Raw genomic sequence first — 20,768 nt, 5'->3', positions numbered from 1 at the left:
CATACAGAGCTGCATTCAAAATTTCCTTTTAACCCTTACATGGCAGGACCCAGCGATGTAACTTGAAACTTCTGGGTCCCTGTAGAAAATAGGGCCCCCACCTACCGTGTCCCATTTATAATACCAGTGTCCTCTTATGTGGTAGAGGGCTCTCCCTCCAGGGCCAGGGGCGACTCCTTCCTCTGCCCCCCACAGTGACACCCCTGGCAGTACCTTACATTTTCCTGTTGACCCTTCCAGTACATGCTGTGCTGTGTTACATTGTTACCAGCTCACCCTGCAGAGCAGTCAGAGTATCCCTGAACACAAGTCTCTCACCATAGTGCCCCATACAATCCCATCTGAGGTTTTAGAGTATGTCTGATGAATTCCATGAAGTGGCATATAGCAGAATTATGAATGCAGCTCTGAGTATAAGGCATGTTGTAATTGACTATAGCCGGCCAGTCATGCAATCTATCAAATGCATGTGACCCTTTACTGGTACATATAGAGTCGATGTGTCTGATGGGGTACTGTGTCAGATGTACTCTGGCTACTATTGTTATGGAGATTCTGTTGCTGGTCTTGCTCTGAGAGTACTGTGGATGGTACTGTTATAGGGGTACACTGGCTGGTATTTTTAGGTAGTATTGTGTCTGGCACTGTTATAAGAGTAGTTTGAACTAACACAAGGTCAGTTTTAACAGTATTATGGGGCATTGTGGCTGGTTATATCAAAGGGTGTCATGGCTGGTACTGTTGTGGGGGTACTTTGGCTGATACTGTTATGATAGGACCATGGCTGTAATTGTTATAGGGAAACTATGGGTGTTGCTGTTGCAGTATATGGTAGCCTCTACTGTAATATGGGCACTGTGGCTGTTACTGTTATATGGGCATTATGGTTGGCACGATTAACAGTATTATAGAGCACTGTGGCTGGTACTGTTGTGGGGGTACTTTAGCGAATACCCATGCAGGCATTTTGACAGAAATTTTTATATGTCAAATTTTGGCTGTTTCTGTTATAGTGTACTATGCCTCTTCTGTAATAAGGGCGCTGTGTTTGGTACTGTTATAAGGGTATTATGACTGGCACTGATTCAAGATCACTGTGATTAACAATAGTATAGGCTCTATGGCTGGGACTGTTATGGGGTACTTTTTCAAGTATTATTATGGGGTACTGTGGCTATTCTGGCTGGTGGGGATATGGGGGGTAGACTACTGTAATAAGGGCATTGTGGTTGGCAGTATTATTGGGCACTGTACTTTTATAGGAGGTGTTACTTCGGGTATTCTTAGGGGGTTACTGTGGCTGGTAATGTTATAGGGGTAGTATGTCAGGTATTGTTATGGGGTACTTTGGCTGGTACTATCATGGCATACACTAGCCTTCACTGTTATAAGGTTACTTCGACTGGCACTGATAGAAAACTACTCTTGGTTGGCAGTGATACTGGTACTGTTATAGGGGGTTGTGTCAGGTATTGTTATTGGGGTATTGTTGCTGGCACTCTAATGATGGGACTATGGTTTGAGCTGGCTAATATTTTGGGAGTACTGTAGTATGGGTATTGTGCCAGGTACGGTTTTGGCACCACTATAGCTGGCACTGTAATAGATCTCACTGGCACTGTTATGATGGCACTGCCCATACAGCATACCCTTCCCTTCTTCCTATCTGCGGATGTTGAGAGTTGTGCTCCTGTCTCTTTAGTGACGCCTATGGGTGCAGTTTCTCGTTACACCTGGCCCTTGTCTTGGCATTTGTCTTTTGCTTTTATAAATGATGCGGGCGACCCGTATAATTATCCGGAGCTCCGAGGGTCGTAAATGAGAGTGTGTGTTGGCTGAGTCTTGCCTTGTTTATACATAATAGGAGTATTGTGCACTGAATCGCCCGTCCTCGGGCGTCTTGGGATGTTTTTCCGCATAATGCCTGTACCGCACAATAAACCGGCGGGAGATCCGTCGCTGGGAACAGGCGACTTTTCTGCAGAGATCTTACAATAATACCCTAGCATTTTTTAAATGAATTGTCTTTGCCAGGCTCTGCTAATTGTTATTGTGAAGGTGCGCGGAAAAGCGCGCAATTAAAGGCGGAAAGCATGTAATTAGAGCGCAGCCTCCGCCTTACAGAGGAGGGGATGGCAGCCGAGCCAAGGAAATATTTAACCAGGAGATTGCTCCGTCCATCTCCCCGTAATGAAGAGCTTAGGTTAGTAGTATTTTAAATTAACCATATCGCCTCACGCTGGGCCTGTGTTTGGAAGGCCAATGATCGCTCGCCTTCCCTTCGTGGAAAGGTTCAATAATTACTAAGCGCAAGTGTAACTGAAAGCTCTATTGCAGTCATAATTTGCATGTAGATGGTTGCGAGGGAAGTCCTGCCGAGTTAATTTGGAGTTCCCGCTGCACGGACTGAGAACCGTGTTAACATGTTTCTTGCAGATCTGTTAAGGCCACAGAATGTTCATTTAGTCATTTTACAAGCAAATGTATTTACGAAAGAGAACAAGATCAGCAGCGATTAAGCGGGGGAGTACAGATCAGCCACAATCAAGAGGAGGGGTACAGATCGGCAGTGATCAAGGTGGGGGTACAGATCAGCATTGATCAAGGGGGGTACAGATCAGCATTGATCAAGGGGGGTACAGATCAGCATCAATCAAGGGTGGTACAGATCAGAAGTGATCAAGAGGAGGACTACAGATCGACAGCAATTAAGAAGGGGAGTACAGATCATCAGTGATCAAGACAGGGTGTACAGATCAGCAACGATTAAGAGAGGGTGTACAGATCAGCAATGATCAAGGGGGGTGGTACAGATCAGCAGCAATTAAGAGAGGGACTATTGATCATCAGTGATCAACAGAGGGTGTACTGATCAGCAGCAGGTAATTAAGATACAGATCAGCAATGATCAAGGAGGGTACAGATCAGCATCGATCAAGGAGGGTACAGATCAGCATTGATCAAGGAGGGTACAGATCAGCCATGATCAAGAAGGGCGATACAGATCAGCAGTGATCAAGGGGAGTACAGATCAGCATCGATCAAGGGGGGTACAGATCAGCATCAATCAAGGGGGGTACAGATCAGCATCGATCAAGGGGGGTACAGATCAGCATCGATCAAGGGGGGTACAGATCAGCATCGATCAAGGGGGGTACAGATCAGCATCGATCAAGAGGGGTACAGATCAGCATCGATCAAGAGGGGTACAGATCAGCATTGATCAAGGGGGGTACAGATCAGCATTGATCAAGGGGGGTACAGATCAGCATTGATCAAGGGGGGTACAGATCAGCATTGATCAAGGGGGGTACAGATCAGCATCAATCAAGGGGGTACAGATCAGAAGTGATCAAGAGGAGGACTACAGATCGACAGCAATTAAGAAGGGGAGTACAGATCATCAGTGATCAAGACAGGGTGTACAGATCAGCAACGATTAAGAGAGGGTGTACAGATCAGCAATGATTAAGAGAGGGTGTACAGATCAGCAATGATCAAGGGGGGTGGTACAGATCAGCAGCAATTAAGAGAGGGACTATTGATCATCAGTGATCAACAGAGGGTGTACTGATCAGCAGCAGGTAATTAAGAGAGGGAGTACTGATCAGCACCGTTTAAGAGAAGGACTACAGATCATCAGCAATCAAGGGGTATACAGATCAGCAGCAATTAATAGAGAGACTATAGATCAGAAGTGATCACATGGGGGACTACAGATCAGCAGTGAGTGATTAAGAGGGGGAAAACAGATGAGCAACAATTAAGAGGAGGAGTGCAGACCGACAAAGAGGTTAAGTACAGATCAGCAGCAATTAGAGGGGGGTACAGATCAGGAACAATAAATAGGGGGAGCACAGATTGAGGGAAATGAAGAGGGGGAGTACAGTTCTAACAGTAATTTAAGGTGGATGCAGTACAGATCAGCAGTAATTGAAAGGAGGAGTACAGATTAGCAGCTATTAAGAGGGGAATACTGATCGGTGTCGATTAAAGGGGGAGTACAGTTTAGTGGCAATTAAGAGGGAGAGTATGGGTCAGCAACTATTAAGAGGTGGAGTATGGATCAGCAACTATTAAGAGGGAGAGTATGGGTCAGCAACTATTAAGAGGGGGAGTATGGATCAGCAACTATTAAGAGGTGGAGTATGGATCAGCAACTATTAAGAGGGAGAGTATGGGTCAGCAACTATTAAGAGGGGGAGTATGGATCAGCAACTATTAAGAGGTGGAGTATGGGTCAGCAACTATTAAGAGGGAGAGTATGGGTCAGCAACTATTAAGAGGTGGAGTATGGGTCAGCAACTATTAAGAGGTGGAGTATGGGTCAGCAACTATTAAGAGGGGGAGTATAGATCAGCAACTATTAAGAGGGGGAATATGGGTCAGCAACTATTAAGAGGGGGAGTATGGGTCAGCAACTATTAAGAGGGGGAGTATGGATCAGCAACTATTAAGAGGGGGAGTATGGATCAGCAACTATTAAGAGGGAGAGTATGAATCAGCAACTGTTAAGAGGGGGCATACAAATTAATAGCCATTGAGGGTGGATGAAGTAAAATCAGGGGTAATTAAGGGGGGTTGAGAAGAGATCATCGGCTATTAAGAGGGGGAAAAGATATTGATAACAATTAAAAGGGATGGAGTACAGAAGGAGGAAGGGTGGAGATACAAATTAGAGGCAAATCGGCAGTGATGAAAAGGTAGAGCACAGATCAGCGGTGATTGAGGGGGGATTATCGAGGTTATCTGAAATTTTAACTTGGCACAGGAAATGATTTTATAAAATAAAGGTAAAACCCTTACTTATCTTCTGTATCTTCTGCTCCGTTGCCACAGTCTCGTTCCCACTGATCTTGCAGCAATAACCAGACCGTGGCCATCGTTTATTTGGCCCTTCCTTCCAACCCTTTGTATAGAAGTGAGGCATCATATTTGGACACCCCCCCCCCCCCTTTCACTTATTTGAATCTACCCATGGAAAGAAGAAGTCCTCTATTTTACGTGTTTGTTGGTAAGCTAGTCTGAGCTTCCCAATCTTCAATCCTCTCCATCAACTGACTTGGGATACTTTGGGGTATTTTATGGGGTCCAAAAACAAAATGCTGCTGTCTGTGGTCTGCCTTTGTTTTTGTATTGCATTGTACAGCGAAGACGACCTAACTCAATAGGCAGATTGCTCCAAATCAGATGTAATCAGTGATGGAACCTGTAAGAAAGTGTTCATTTCCCCTACAGTGCCTCCGCAGGAGAAATGAAGAATTACACGATCTGCACTGTTGCAATCTATAGTTTTGCTGAGTCCTCCAAGGTGAGAGACACTCTTCGTAGACACTCTCCACTATTGGATCCTCTATTAACCTAGAATTCCCTAAGGCTCAGTTCACACTTGAGCGTTCTGAAAGGAGCGCTCTGTATGCGCGATTGTACGGGCATTTACAAGCGCGCATACAGAGACAAGTGTACACACAGTGTCGCGCGTTCCCGAAAGTCTATGTACGGGAACGCGCGACAAGCGCCCAAAAAAACGCTCCTGTACTTGTGTGAGCGTCGGGCGTTTTACAGCGCGATCGTACGCGCTGTAAAACGCCCAGGTGAGAACCATTCCCATAGGGAAGCATTGGTTTCTCCTTGTTGAGCGTTTTACAGCGCGTAGGAACGCGCTGTAAAACGCTCAGGTGTGAACTGAGCCTCACATGGTGATTGCAGAAGAATTGCTTAAACTGGACATCCCCTTGAAGGAGCCACCAGTCCGTTTTACATGACAGTAATTTTGCAGATTTAAACTTTACTATTGAGTCTTTGGATGCTACAAAATTAAAATATATAATAAAAAAAAAAATAGAAAATGAGTTGATAGCTTGTGAGTAATTAGCAGAAAAAATCACCAGCAGAGCAGATAGCGCCGACGCAGCGGAAATCTGTGATCTGTCATTAGTTTTCAAAGAGATAGTTGAAGTATCCTTGAAGTGCGACTTGTTGACAGGCATTTTCTAGATTAATTAGTGCGCAGCGCTAATGGCTCTCTTATAATTACGCGCTTTCCTGTGAATATGTGTCAGCTAAACGCATGCTCTGCCCAGATGACATCTTGTCCATTTATTTTTTAAGGGTTTAATCTGTGAGCATTTCTGACTAATGCAAACCATTAAGGTATTCTCAGCAGGTGGGGGGGGGGGGGAAGGGGGGGACATGAACCGGCTAAGTAACGGCTTTGATCCTCCTATCTGATAAGGTAGAAAATGACTGTTTAGCTTCTTGTTTGCTGATCTCCTTGCATTAGACACCGGGGGGTGCAGAGCTTGGAGCATCGCCAGCCTCCCCTATTAAAGAGTCACTCTTTATATTTCCGATAAAGGACGCCTGTTATATGATGTATTAAAGCCTCTCAAATCAGCAGAATCGGTGGCGCTTCCAATTAGCACTCTGATATGGTCAATCTGGAAGACAAATGAATTGAGCGGGAAGGCGGGGCGATTGATGTCTTATAATGTGGCCCAACACTGGGGGGGGGGATTGCCCAGACACTTGGTATATGTATGCTTTATATATTATTATTATTATTATGTATTTTATGTAATCTGTAATCTGGTAATATTCCAATAATATAAATAAAAAAATATATATATATAAGAAAAAAGAGAGGCAGCACCGACTTACATTACAAAATAAAAAATAAAAACCGGGTGCATGTTCAATGGGGACAAGCTTACCCGATATATATACTGTAAAAGCGAGCAGCACTCCAACACGTAATAAAGGGAAAAAAAGAAAGTTTATTCACCCATATGGTGTTGCGACGTTTCGGCTCTATACTATACTATACTATACTATATAGAGCCGAAACGTCGCAACACTATATAAGTTAATAAACGTACTTTTTTTTAAAACTTTATTACGTGTTGGAGTGCTGTTCGCTTTAACAGTGTATGTGTGTGTGTATATATATATTTATATATATATATATTTATTTATACTGATATACAAGGGGGGGTGTATATATGTATAGGCTTTTTTTTTTTTTGGAGCTATATTATTTCCTATTTTATATTCTTGCTTTCACTTTTATCTTTATGTTGTATTTATATTCATTTTTAAGATATAAATGTTTACGGAAGACAGTTCTCCACCCCCTTTGCTATTTGGTTCAGTTCCTCTGGGGAGGGGAGTTCTGCACAGAATAGCAGAGGGGATGGGATCAACCAGAGTCTCCTCTCTCCAAGGGCCCTATAGCAATCACACTGGCTGCTTCTCCGATGAAGGCATACTCCCCATTCTTGCTCATCTTTTGTCTCAGAGGGTCATTGGGACTCCCATGGTCTCCCTTGTGTGTTCATGCTGCAAAGACTGGTGGGAAAGGTCTTTCCAAGTGCTGTGGGGATGGGAACCACCTGAACCTTTTCATAGCGGCCTCATGGAGGGACTACGAAGGGCCACTGTTACCTCTGCAACTTTTTCTGGTTCATAGTTGGGCCGTGTAGATGGCGCCAACCATTATGCACCTGCTCTGTGCCACATGAAAAAAATGCCCTGGATTTAGGCTACACTTCCATATCTTATAGATATGCCAAATGCAAAAACTGAAGCTGCCCCCATCGCTACAACTTGGTCTCAGCTTCTCTTCTTGTAGCATTCTTCTAATGTGACTGTAAGGCTGTCTCTCAGGATCTTCATGGCAAAGTGCCGCCATCACATGATGATAATCATAATAGCCCCGTGTTATAAAAGTAGAACAATGATAAATTGATTTGCGGTTGAGCCATAAATGCCCCCGCGATGAGGTCACCTCCCAGCAAACCAATTAACACTTTCCATAAAGCTCCCCGGTATTGTGTGTCTTACACTTCAAACATCTCTGCTTCCTCCAAGAACCTGAGCCGAGGCGTTATTTCGTCACCTGGCCTAAAGGTATTGTATTTCATTAAACACTTTGGCTTTCAGTGCGGGAACAATACAGTAGTTGCATTGTATTCATGCCGCACGTGACCGTCTACATTATACTCCTTATATCCACATTATAAAGAGACCGTTCAGTGCGGGGGGAAAAGAAGTGAAAAAGATATCAATCTCTTCTTTTATAATCCATTATTAATCGCTCCGAGGGGCAGTGATCTATTCTCAGGTCTATGTCAGGATTTTAGATTTGTTCCTCCCTTAAGCTTGGCAGACACGGGCCGATCCAGACAAAACCAATGGTGCTTCCCAGGGGTGTATATAGAAGAGAGGGTCCCTATAGCAAAATCCCAAGAGGGGGCCACTTTCATTGTGTTCTGGGTCTTACCTCCATATAACCAAGTGGTGGACTAGTCCAATGGCAACAATCAAACTGTCCCCTTATTATGTTGCCATCCAGAGCAGTAGGATCTGGTGTCTGCCCCCCCCCCCCCCCACACACACACTTGTTTGGTATGTTCCAGTTCCTCTAGGGAGGGGCATCCTGCACAGATCCATCCAGTAAGGAAAAGGATTGGAACTACCATGGCCACCATAATAACCATGTGGGCTTCCTCTTTTGTCAGTAGGGCATGTTATCCAGTTCCCATCCTTTGTCTGAGGGTCTGTGGAGACCCCCCAAGGTCAGGTCTCATCTTTCCTTGTGTGATTATGGTACCAAGACTAGTAGAAGGGTCTTTTCAAGTGCCCTCCTCCACTAAGGGACATGATCAACCAGGGCCCTATCTCAACCATACAGGCTTCCTCAATTGCTAGAAGGGTCTGTTCCCATCCTTTGTCTGAGGATCATTGGAGACCCCCAAGGGCAGGTCTTATCCTTCCTTATGTGATTATGATACCAAGACTAGTAATAAGACCTTTTCAAGTTCCCTCAACGCAGTAAAGGACTGGATCAACCAGGGCCCCTTCTCTCCATGGGCCCCATATCAACCATACAGGCTGCCTCAATTGCCAGTAGGGTCTGTTCTACGATTCCCATCCCTTGTCTGAGGATCAGTGGAGACCCCCAAGGTAAGGTCTCATCCTTCCTAGTGTGATTATGGTGCAGAGGCTAGTAGGAATCTCTTTCCAAGTGCCCTCACCCAATAAAGGTTGGGCACCACCTGAGCCTCTGAATGTGGGCCCCATAGCTGCCACATAGACTGTCACTAAGGTACATAGGCCTTTGCTGTCAGCATTTCAGATACTCATTGAGATCCTAAATCACAAGTCTAAAGAGCAATAGTAATGACCAGTCAGGGAATGCTGGGAGTTGTAGTTTTGGAGCAGCTGGAGAGCAACAGGGCATTAGTTGAATACATTAGAGTTACACTGTTTCATTTCTTACATTCATCCTGCATACTTGGCCGCCATCTTGCCAGCGTCTATCTTGTGTGTAATCATAAAACAATATTTTTCAGTGATACAAGAGTGAACTGCAGCAGAGAGCTGTGAATTGTCCCTGGGATGACCTGTGTATGACAGGAAGCGTGTATCCGTCTCACTGGGTATACATTGTATCAATGCGCTCTTTGTTGGAGTGCGATTGCGATGGATATTTGTTTTTAGAAGACGTTTCAGACCTTTATGTGAACTGTGAATGTCTTACAGCGAACAGAGATAACAGCCGCTCTCTTCTCTCCCTCACAGTGAGTCCGCATGCACCGCCATCAACCTTACATTTCCCGACGTCGCCCATCATCCAGCAACCTGGGCCGTACTTCTCTCATCCAGCAATCCGCTATCACCCGCAGGAGACTCTGAAAGAGTTTGTCCAACTTGTCTGCCCAGAAGCCGGTCAGCAGGCTGGACAGGTGGGGTTCCTAAACGTAAGGACTGCTTTTTATACTACAGAAGTGTCTGCCCCCTATCCCTGAAATGTGTCCTTTACCAACAGTGAACTTGCCTTCTACTACAATTACATTGTGTATTATACTCCAGAGCTGCACTCACTATTCTGCTGGTGGAGTCACTGTGTACATACATTACTTATCCTGTACTGATCTTGAGTTACAGCCTGTATTATACTCCAGAGCTGCACTCACTATTCTGCTGGTGCAGTCACTGTGTACATACATTACATTACTTATCCTGTACTGATCCTGAGTTACATCCTGTAATATACTCCAGAGCTGCACTCACTATTCTGCTGGTGCAGTCACTGTGTACATACATTTACATTACTTATCCTGTACTGATCCTGAGTTACATCCTGTATTATACTCCAGAGCTGCACTCACTATTCTGCTGGTGGAGTCACTGTGTACATACATTACTTATCCTGTACTGATCCTGAGTTACATCCTGTATTATACTCCAGAGCTGCACTCACTATTCTGCTGGTGCAGTCACTGTGTACATACATTACATCACTTATCCTGTACTGATCCTGAGTTACATCCTGTAATATACTCCAGAGCTGCACTCACTATTCTGCTGGTGCAGTCACTGTGTACATACATTTACATTACTTATCCTGTACTGATCCTGAGTTACATCCTGTATTATACTCCAGAGCTGCACTCACTATTCTGCTGGTGGAGTCACTGTGTACATACATTACTTATCCTGTACTGATCCTGAGTTACATCCTGTATTATTCTCCAGAGCTGCACTCACTATTCTGCTGGTGCAGTCACTGTGTACATACATCACTTATCCTGTACTGATCCTGAGTTACATCCTGTATTATACTCCAGAGCTGCACTCACTATTCTGCTGGTGCAGTCACTGTGTACATACATTTACATTACTTATCCTGTACTGATCCTGAGTTACATCCTGTATTATACTCCAGAGCTGCACTCACTATTCTGCTGGTGGAGTCACTGTGTACATACATTACTTATCCTGTACTGATCCTGAGTTACATCCTGTATTATTCTCCAGAGCTGCACTCACTATTCTGCTGGTGCAGTCACTGTGTACATACATCACTTATCCTGTACTGATCCTGAGTTACATCCTGTATTATACTCCAGAGCTGCACTCACTATTCTGCTGGTGCAGTCACTGTGTACATACATTTACATTACTTATCCTGTACTGATCCTGAGTTACATCCTGTATTATACTCCAGAGCTGCACTCACTATTCTGCTGGTGGAGTCACTGTGTACATACATTACTTATCCTGTACTGATCCTGATTTACATCCTGTATTATACTCCAGAGCTGCACTCACTATTCTGCTGGTGCAGTCACTGTGTACATACATTACTTATCCTGTACTGATCCTGATTTACATCCTGTATTATACTCCAGAGCTGCACTCACTATTCTGCTGGTGCAGTCACTGTGTACATACATTACATACCCTGTACTGATTCTGAATTACATGCTGTTTTACACTCCAGAGCTGCACTCACTATTCTGCTGGCGGAGTCGCTGTGTACCTACTACAGGGTGGGAGATGTAGCATTTACACTAGGACAGTACAGTATAGTACAGTACATTACAGGAGCTCCGCTATTATTTTCTCCTAACACAAAGCTGATGTATTCCAAGTAGCAGCCAGCAGAATTGTGAACACAGCTCCGGATGTGACTCGAGTACAAGTTTGGAAAGTTACCTATATAGATTATATCAAGACGTTGAATATTTATATATGACATTTTCAGTTACAGTACTTCGGACACGACGCATTCTGGGTAAATGACTTATTTTATGATACTTTTTTGGTGTTTTTATTGCAGCTTGAGCGCTATGTTCATTAATCCCCTTTTAAATCTATTTTGCTCATAGTTTATAGTCGCCCTGAATGAAATTATTACAGAACGCTATTACTGGGGGGGGGTCTGATGAGTTAAATTAGGAAAAGGCTGAAATAAAGCTACAACATGAAATGGCTCCGGCTAAATGATCTTTAGCAACTTGTGGGAAGACAGATGTTCCAGGTCTGGATGTTATTTATACGTGTAGATCAAGTGCCTGAGTTCTAGTTGACCAGTACTTGAACCCTGCATACCGCACGTCCAATTTCTTACGCTTGGTATTTATCTGTCTGCGGATCTGTGAATGCAGAAGAAAAGCTGCAAGAAAGTATCTGAGACGCAGCGACTGTTCCCAGGTCCAAGTCATGAATCGCATGGACGATCAAGACTTGAAAGCGCAAATTTAGATCCAGATTCCTCTGTGATTTGTGCGGCATTTGTAGCCAAATATTCTACCCCATTCCTGCTGGGAGTAGTAGTTTTGCAACAGTCAGAGCCAGTGCGCTACAGGTTGGTCCATATGAAGCATGGCTGAAAAGGTATGGGCAGAATTAGCACTAAAGGGTTAAGTTTCCAAGCTATAACACAAACTATATCAGAAAATTGCTTAAATAGTGCTTGCCAAATTTAAAGGGAGTGCACATTTTGGGTCAGTTTCTTCACATTTAGCGTATTTATGAGTGCTAAATATTCAGTTCCACTGCAGAGACAGCTAATACACACCAGGTCTGCAGAGTGAGAGCCGCTATTTGTAGTACTTCCGCCAGGTGGTTCATAGGGGGTGACAGTATCTTTAAATATGAAAATGAAGCAACTTTTGCAAATTAGTTTTTTACCTAAAAATCTCCAACCGTTTTCTGTATACAGCTCCTATGCAGTCCTATGTGTCTCCATGGTTACAGACCACAAACAAGCCCTGTGTAGTCTGATCCTGAAGTCATGTGATACTCCACTCTGCTTTGATAACCTATAGACAGAGGTAGGATAACAGGTCTGCAGAATCCGACTACACAAGGTCTATTGTAGTCTGTAACCAAGGAAACACATGGGTCTGAATTGGAGGAGATGTTTAATCAAGACTTGCTTATTTTTTTGTTCTAGAAACGTTGCAGCAATAACAATAACAATTGATTGCAAAATTCTACACCCCCTTTAAGCAATTGCAAGTTATAGTTAAAGAATTAGCTGGTGCTTCCTATGACTGTGGCAGTATCCTCCATAGTTTGTATTCTATAGCTAGTCAGGGGCACCCGTCCTAATTTCACGACGGAAGATTCATTCTCTGGGTTGCGAGACGGGCACAGAAGAGCCGCCATTCTGGAAGTTATAAAGACTTCACTAAAGGATTTTATTGTTCCTTAAAACCACCATAGACCAATTTTATCATGTCGCCGGCTGCCGCCTCTCTTCTCCCCCGGAGCGTGCTGCGTGTAGGATGAGATGACTGCATGGTGGGTCAATTTGTTGACTGTTGTCAGAACTGATATTGTCAGACAGTTGCGAGCGCTCGGCCTCCTAAATTCTATTGCTCCATAAATTAAGCTCACTGCCCGGCCTCATAAAATGTTAAATCTACAGTTATGCCGGCACGCCGCAGAGACGGGCACGCCGCTGAGATGGAAGTTTATTCCATTTTTGTACCATGCTAAGTGATTCTAAGCGAAGGGATCAGATTTACGAGTCAGCGAAAAGATCCACACTGGAATATATTACTCGGGCGGATGATACATTGTAACAAACAGTGACTGCTCCGTGCTGTCCTGACGTCAGTGTGATCGCTCTGCGAGGGAATAACCTCCCCGGACGCAACGTAATAGGGGATTATAAACGGAGATTCCAAATCCATCCAACAATCAAAATTGTTTAATCCAGCAACCAGCAATCCAGAAAGTCTGATAATCCAGCACAGAAATGCAATATATTGTGGATTTTCATAGGAGAAGAACCAGTCAGGAACTTTTTCTAATTAAAGAGAAGGTCTGACATTGAATAATCTAGAACAGGTGATAATCTGGAACCTTTCAGACGATTTTCAGTTACATAATTACAAATACAAATATGTATTTGTAATTATGTAACTGAAAATCGCCTGAAAGGTTCCGGATTATACCTTGTTCTAGATTATTCAATGTCAGACTTTTATTTAGACTTTTCCATTATGTTAAAAAACAAAATGAAGCAAATTTGCAAATAATCGTAATTTTTTATTTTTTTAATCTTCCGTTTTGTGTATACAGCTCTCATGCAGACCTATGTGTATCTACATGGTTACAGACTACAGTCAAACCCTGAGGGTAGTCTGATCCTGCAGTCACCTGTTACTCTCTTCCATCTGCCTCCCCCTGTACTGTCTATAGGTGCAGAACTCAGATAGGAAAGTATGACTGCAGGAACAGACAACACCTGGTCTGAATCACAGCTGCAGTGTAAAGTATGGGGAACATTTTTATTTTTCAGATCTATTTGTCTTTAAGTGTTTTTTTTGTTATCTTGCAGCCCAATGGTAGCAGCCAAGGCAAGGTGCACAATCCATTCCTTCCTACACCCATGTTGCCACCACCACCTCCGCCACCAATGGCCAGGCCTGTGCCCCTGCCAGTTTCAGACACAAAGCCTCCAACTACGTCTACAGAAGGAGGAGCCGCATCTCCCACTTCTCCGAGTAAGTAACATGTGGTAGATTTTATTACTAGGCCATAATCGGCCTGTACAGCTTTATACAATAGGTTTCATGTGGTCATTTTTTATTTTTTTTTATGTTTTAACAAGTTTTTTTTTTAAACCTCCTCTGGGGCCGTCATATTTGTATACAGGCGGTGTCATCGCTGAGCCGTGCCCCTATCGTTTTTGCTGTGGTGCTACGCAATAATGGCGGTTCACTTCTAGATTTTATGCCCGCGCACTCTCTGCTTTCTTAGTGAACTTCCTGGAGCTCGGTTCACATCATTTATTTAAAAGCATCCCAAAAAAAAGCCGAAGACTTTCATATTCTCCACATTCACCTAACGCCGCTTGAATTTATTATCAGAAATACCTGAGGTTAGACTTGCAGAAGAAACCTCAAAGTGAAATTAATAATAGAAATGGACATGAAAGATTGGAAACAATATAAAATAAAGAGCATATAATTCTTATCTCTGCTGTAACAATGTATACATTGACTGTTTATATAACAATGCAGCCTATCCATTGACTAGAGATCAGAGACACGTGTATTTATGATATCATATATGTAATAACTCTGTATTCTTATTTTATAACATCTTATCAATGCAGCAGCAATCTTCACCTTTCTTTTCTTTACTTGTCTTTCAACTTTTGACTAATCTTTGACTTCTCCTTCTCTGCGGCCCTTGCAGAACAGACAGGATTGCTTAATTCAGCAGGTAGGGTCAATGCTTCGGTGTCTTCATTTACTGTACTGTACAGCCATGGTCCCCGTGTCCTGACCGTCCATTGTTAATCATTGTGTCACATGTTTGGTCCGATGGGTAATGTCGATAGCAGGGATCAGCAACCTTCGGCACTCCAGCAGCTGTGAAACTACAACTCCCAGCATGCAACTCCCAAAGGAGTGAATGGAGCATTGTGGGAGTTGTAGTTTTAGAACCCACTGGAGAGCTGGAGGTTGCTGGTCTATAGAATATTATTTTATGGAAGGCTAGGATTGTGTCCATCAATTATGGAACAGGTTTGCACAGACGGGGACCATTGGACTCCCTGCTCTCCGGGGCTGGGTAAATGGGGTTGCAGATCCTGAGTGGCCTGACTATAGCGGCCCAGCTAGCTTCCTTGCTCTCGCCCATTACTTTCTCATCGGAAAATCACTCCGTAGAGTTAATTACATCAGTGCAGCGGGTAATGTGCTGCTGACTCGTTACTTCCTACAAGATGGTTATGGAGCCGAGCTGGGACATCCTGCATGCAGAAAAAGTTACCCTGGTTATGAATAAGTTATAGTCCTGAGATGTAAGTGCGCCTCGCCTGATTACAGGAAGCTCTTCGAGTAACAGCAGATAAAAGAGCGATGCTCGGTCTCACGCGCATTAACTTTATGATTTTAATCCCAACGGGGCTCTCGCAGCCTAGACCAAGTGTGATATCGCACCAACGTCTTGCAGGTTCCTTGTCTTTTATGCAGAGTTTCACGGGATGAGTCTGCCGTAAAACGCTCATTTATAACCTTTTGAGTCCTCCTAAGTCTATGGGAGCAGGAAATGGTCCATGGTGGCTCCTGCTCATGAAGACTTCCACTTATATGATCATACTGTTTAGAGCAGGCGTCCTCAAACTGTTGCAAAACTACAACTCCCAGCATGCCCAAACAGCCTACAGGTATCGGCCTACAGCAGGGCATTGTGGGAGTTGTAGTTTTACAACCGCTGGAGGGCCGCAGGTTGAGGATGCCTGGTTTAGAGTCTGCACAATATAAAAGGATCAGGGCCGGAAACATTTTGAGTTGGTTTTCCACATCAAAATGCTTGGTGGCCTAAGCAGAGAATGGGTTCGTTTTACATTCCATGGTGGTCTAGGGCAATAAAAGGGTCAATGGTTGCGTCTGCTGGTCCTGTTCTCGGCAATGGCTCCTGAAAAACATCTCTGCGGAAAAGTCTACTTCTTGAAATATCGCCAATAATCTGAGCTGTAGGTAGCCGTGTAGACATTCGTACTCGGTGCTGGAACTTCTGCTGTGATAGAATGGTGTGCTTTTGAGGGTATAATGAGCTAAAGCCCACCCCACAAAGATGGAGATCCTGATACCTGTCATCTGGCAATGATCTATGAAATGCTGTAGGCAAAGGAGACAAAGAGCGCTGCTCCATTTTTGTACTTCTTTTGTTTTTATTTTCTTTTGCTTCTTTTATGTTTTTATTTTTACAGTTAGTTACAATTGTATCCAAACTAAAAACTCCCCTGGCGGATAGCTTGTTTCAATGTATCAGTGAGGCACCCACAGGGCAGAATTTCCCAATCGGGGTTCCCAGAAGCCCACAGATTCCTTGATCCCGAGATGCCTTGTAAAGCAGTATATACATGTGATGGAAGGTTTTGACTACCTGCACACGTTGCGGATTACACACATTTTTCTTCTGCAGATTCTCTTGCAGAAAACATGCAGGATAATACGGTGCCAGCAAAGATGAATCTCATGTACACTTTGCTTTTTTCTACCGTGTGGATTTTGAAATCTGCAGCAGGTCAACTGTGTGGTTTTTGGTGCGAATTTCCCCTTATTTAATGGAAGGATGAGATCTGCAGCAAAACTGCATAAAATGCACACATAACACATGCAGATTTTGATGCGGATTTGGTGCGGAAATCTACACATATCCCCACGAGAATCCGTGCAAAATTTTAGTTTTTTAAACCGGCACGTGATGCAGATTACATACTTTTTTTAGCGCAGATTTTTGTGCAGAAAAACCACAGCGTAAAACCTCATTCACACGTCCGTGTCCGTGCTCAAATCCGTGAGCAGGTGGTCAGTGATGCATCCGTGAAGGATCCGTGTTGGGTCCATGTGTCCGTTTTTAGCTGTCCGTGTTGCATCCGTGTTTCACTGACACTGAACAGCTGAAAAATAATTTTCAATGAATCTCTTTTTAATGATCCGTGAAACACGGATGGCATCCGTGGTTTTCACGGACCCATAGACTTTAATGGGCGCAATGGATCCGTGAACACGGAAAAAATAGAGCGTGCATCCGTGCTACAAAAACGGACCCACGGACCGTGCTGAAACACTGATGTGTAAATACACACTTTACAATGAATATGGACGTGTGCTGTCCGTGGAGAATGTGACGTGTGAATGAGGCTTAATACGGTACCAGCAAAGTGTATGAGATTAGACAAATCTCATGTACGCTTGCATTTTTTCTTGTGCAGATTTCACCATTTTCCATGGAAGGGTGACATCTGTGGAAAATTTGCACCAAAAATGCAATAAATAGTGTGGATTTATGTGCATTTTTTTGTGCGGTTTTAGTGAAGATTTCAAGCGGGTTTTCTGCACATACCATAAATCTGCATCGTAAGCAACCACCCTCGGGGCGTCTTCACATGCAGCAGATTTTGTTGCAGAAGTTTCTGTGACTCAGAACCCGTTCCTTTCATCTCAATGGGATTGGTTTGGCAGCAAGCCATGGATTTCTGCGAGCCCCAGTCAGATGTACGAGACGCAGAAAATCTGCAGCATGTGAAGGCGCCCTTACCCACCCCTACACCAGACAGGGATGGCATTAAAGGGTCCCCAAGAGTGGAAACATTTTTCTGGGGTTCCCCTACTATACTAACGTTCAGTTCCACAGCGGATTTTCTAGTCTGGATACAACTGTTGCAAATCCTCAGCTGTGAGAAGTAAAACATCTATATGGGTTTGTAGCCTCTGGGTGAAAGCTCAAATGCCTCAATTCACTGACAGTAAGCAAAGATTTTAAAAAACTATGCGAAATTGAACTGAATAAGATTAGAAAGTTGCAGAACTTTTCATTCCAGAACGATGAATGAAACTTTATTTGCAAAAAAAACCAGAAAACCGCTTTAGTTCCCCCTGGTAATTGATAGAGTTAATTATGCCCCTATAATCACCAGGATAATTAAGATGGCAGCCAGACGTGAGTCATGCGAAGATCTCCGCCGCCATGGTGGATCTGTCCCTGATCGTTCAGCCCTGCCTCCCGTCCATATCGCGTTATATATGAGCCATTCCCTCTGACAAACCATCATTTTCTCGCCACTTTACGAATTACCACGTTGCTTAGATGCTTAATTGGATAAAACATTGCGCTAATTATTAAGACGTTCCTCTGCGCGCGCTGGAGGGCGAATATGGTCGATGGTTCAAAAATAAGATTGAAATAGTGGCGAGCGTCGCCGTGGCGCGGTACCGACAGCTCATTTAATGATATTTACGAGCTCACTTAAGTTCTATTTCATAATTAAATAAGAGACTAAGATGCGATAATTTGCCGTCATTACTTACCCATTTCATTATTCCAGAGCAGCGCTCACATTTACTAGCAGGGAAGATTGTGGTCGCATTTACGTCTTCTGAGTTGTGCGCAAATGTGTTTGACACCTTGAACTCTTGTGTCTTGCCTGTTAAAGAGCCAATTAGTGTTTCTTACAGGAAGCGGAGGGATTCGGTGGGATGGAAATACCTTCCAATACTCCAGTATCGTTCGGGATTTCCATTCGCGTCTTAGTTCGCTGCTGCAAGTAGACGGCAGAGCTCGTTACCGCCGTGACCGCAAAATTCTCTCAGGGCTTTTCTGATATCAGCAAATGTAGGGTGAAAAGTTTTACTGTCTTCCAGTATACTGTCTGCATGGGTTCCTCGTGTTTTTCAAGATCTCTGCTTGTTGTCATTGAATAGGAACCTTCGTTGCTCATCCCCTCCTCTCTGAGGCTCATCCCCTCCTCTCTGATTATTTCCGGGTGTTGCTCACCTTGTCCAGGTCCGGCAGCACGCAGCTCCCAGCACCTCCAGCTGCTGGCCACATCCAGTTGCAAGCCAACTGGATTTCTCCTCTTCCCCTGCTCTAGTGATGTCTCTTCCACCGCGGCTCCGTGCTCCTATCCACCAGCCATGTCAGACCTGGCTGCCGTGCCTTGGATCCCTCGATTTCAGGTTTAGGCAGATCCTTGTGTGGCCTGTGTCCTGATTACTTCTCCTGACCCTGAGCTTGTTCTTGGATTGTACTGGTTCCTGTGGTTCTACTTCCAGCATTGACTTTTCTGATGTCATCCTCTGGCTGGAGTCCTGGCTGCACACATGACTATTCTGGGACTGCAATCTAGAACTGGATCTGTAGCCACTTGTGGGGGTCTCACTTCAACAAGTTGCATTTATCATGTTGAAAAAGTTAATACAAGACACTCGCTTGATTTATTTTTCCATCACATTATGCAATGCTGGTTTCCAGGGGTTACGACCACCTTTTAATCCAGCAGCGGTGGTCGTGCTTGCACACTGTAGGAAAAAGCATGAGCGTGGGAGAGTACAAAGGCACGCATGCGCAGGAGCTCCCATCCCAGCCTCCTCGTGTCGTAACCCCTGGATACGAGGCGTGTATAATGTGATGGAAAAATGAATCCAGCCAGCAAAGGAGGCAACATGGAGAATCACAATACATTAGTAAGTGCCTTGTATTAACTTTCTGCCATTTGCTGAAGTGAGACGACCCCTTTAAGGGTGAAGAACGAGGGGACTCCTTAGAAGTCCTCATCCCAGTCTGGCTAGGAGGATCCATTTCTACTATATATATATATCTCCTTAGCAATCTGTCACATTGAGAGAAACTCCCATCCTCCTCGCCTGAAGTTATAAAATATTATCAGAGCACTCTTTGTGGGGAGACGTCCATGTCTGTGCAGAGTTCATCAGTCCATACGATCATGGAAGATCCGAAGAATGTGAATAAATACGAATATCCCTGTATTCTCCTCCTGTGTGGCGTCTTTCATCCATATGTCTGCTCTCCGTCTCCTACACAGTCGGGTGACAACACCTGGCGGCATCTGTTTCAGTTCCCAAAGCAGTTGTCACCTTGCTTTGCACAGACCCTGAATGTCCTGGGATTATGCTCATGAACCAGGGGGCACTGGATGAACAGCGTCACGGGAGCACTTTTTGTAATTTAAATAATTCAGGTATATACATATGTCTGATGTAGTAAATACTTGCATTGCCTCTGTTTTCTGCATTAGGCTATTCCTGCTTTATTCCTCCTGGAAATGTACAATCCAATCAATGGCACCGGCATTAGAATGTCTAGGGACACATCTCATTGACAGGGTGACTGATAAGACCCAGTTGTGAACTGATTCATACATTTCCAGGTGGAATAACAGAGGAACAGGACAATTCTAATGAAATAATAGCTTTTTTTTCCCACGGGGAAGGCAAATATTAATCAAAACAGGGGTCCCCTGTAATGGACGTGTCTGTACGACTCCCTCATTACAGATCATGCGGATGACCCCTGATAAATGGCACTACATGATAATCACTTCACAGGGATGTATGGGGACCTCTTACCAGATGTAAATGACTCTATGAGCTTGCGGTCTTGCTCCAGTTCTATTTGCAGACGTGTTCGTCTATAATATAATTATTACA

The 20,768-nt window shown here is 44.0% G+C and overlaps 1 protein-coding gene across 15 annotated transcripts in view; it reads left to right on the top strand.

Annotated features, from left to right (window-relative positions):
• Positions 1-20,768, top strand: part of NFIA (nuclear factor I A) — a 284,426-nt gene that overhangs the window by 226,986 nt on the left and 36,672 nt on the right. For 8 of the 15 annotated variants that reach the window (XR_005774321.1, XM_040408390.1, XM_040408395.1 and 5 more), the window contains 3 exons: positions 9,583-9,761; positions 11,552-11,581; positions 14,141-14,306. Coding sequence is in view for 14 of the 15 variants with exons in the window: in XM_040408390.1 (XP_040264324.1) it covers positions 9,583-9,761; positions 11,552-11,581; positions 14,141-14,306 (375 nt within the window). In the remaining variant the exon portion in view is untranslated. The remainder of the gene's footprint in view (positions 1-9,582; positions 9,762-11,551; positions 11,582-14,140; positions 14,307-20,768) is intronic. The other 7 variants (XM_040408396.1, XM_040408392.1, XM_040408388.1 and 4 more) reach the window with 2 other exon arrangements.

This window comes from Bufo bufo, chromosome 9 (genome assembly GCF_905171765.1).
Source record: "Bufo bufo chromosome 9, aBufBuf1.1, whole genome shotgun sequence".
Taxonomy (NCBI): domain Eukaryota; kingdom Metazoa; phylum Chordata; class Amphibia; order Anura; family Bufonidae; genus Bufo; species Bufo bufo.
The sequence above is the reverse complement of the archived record's forward strand: the minus strand, read 5'-3'. Positions and strand labels throughout refer to the sequence as shown.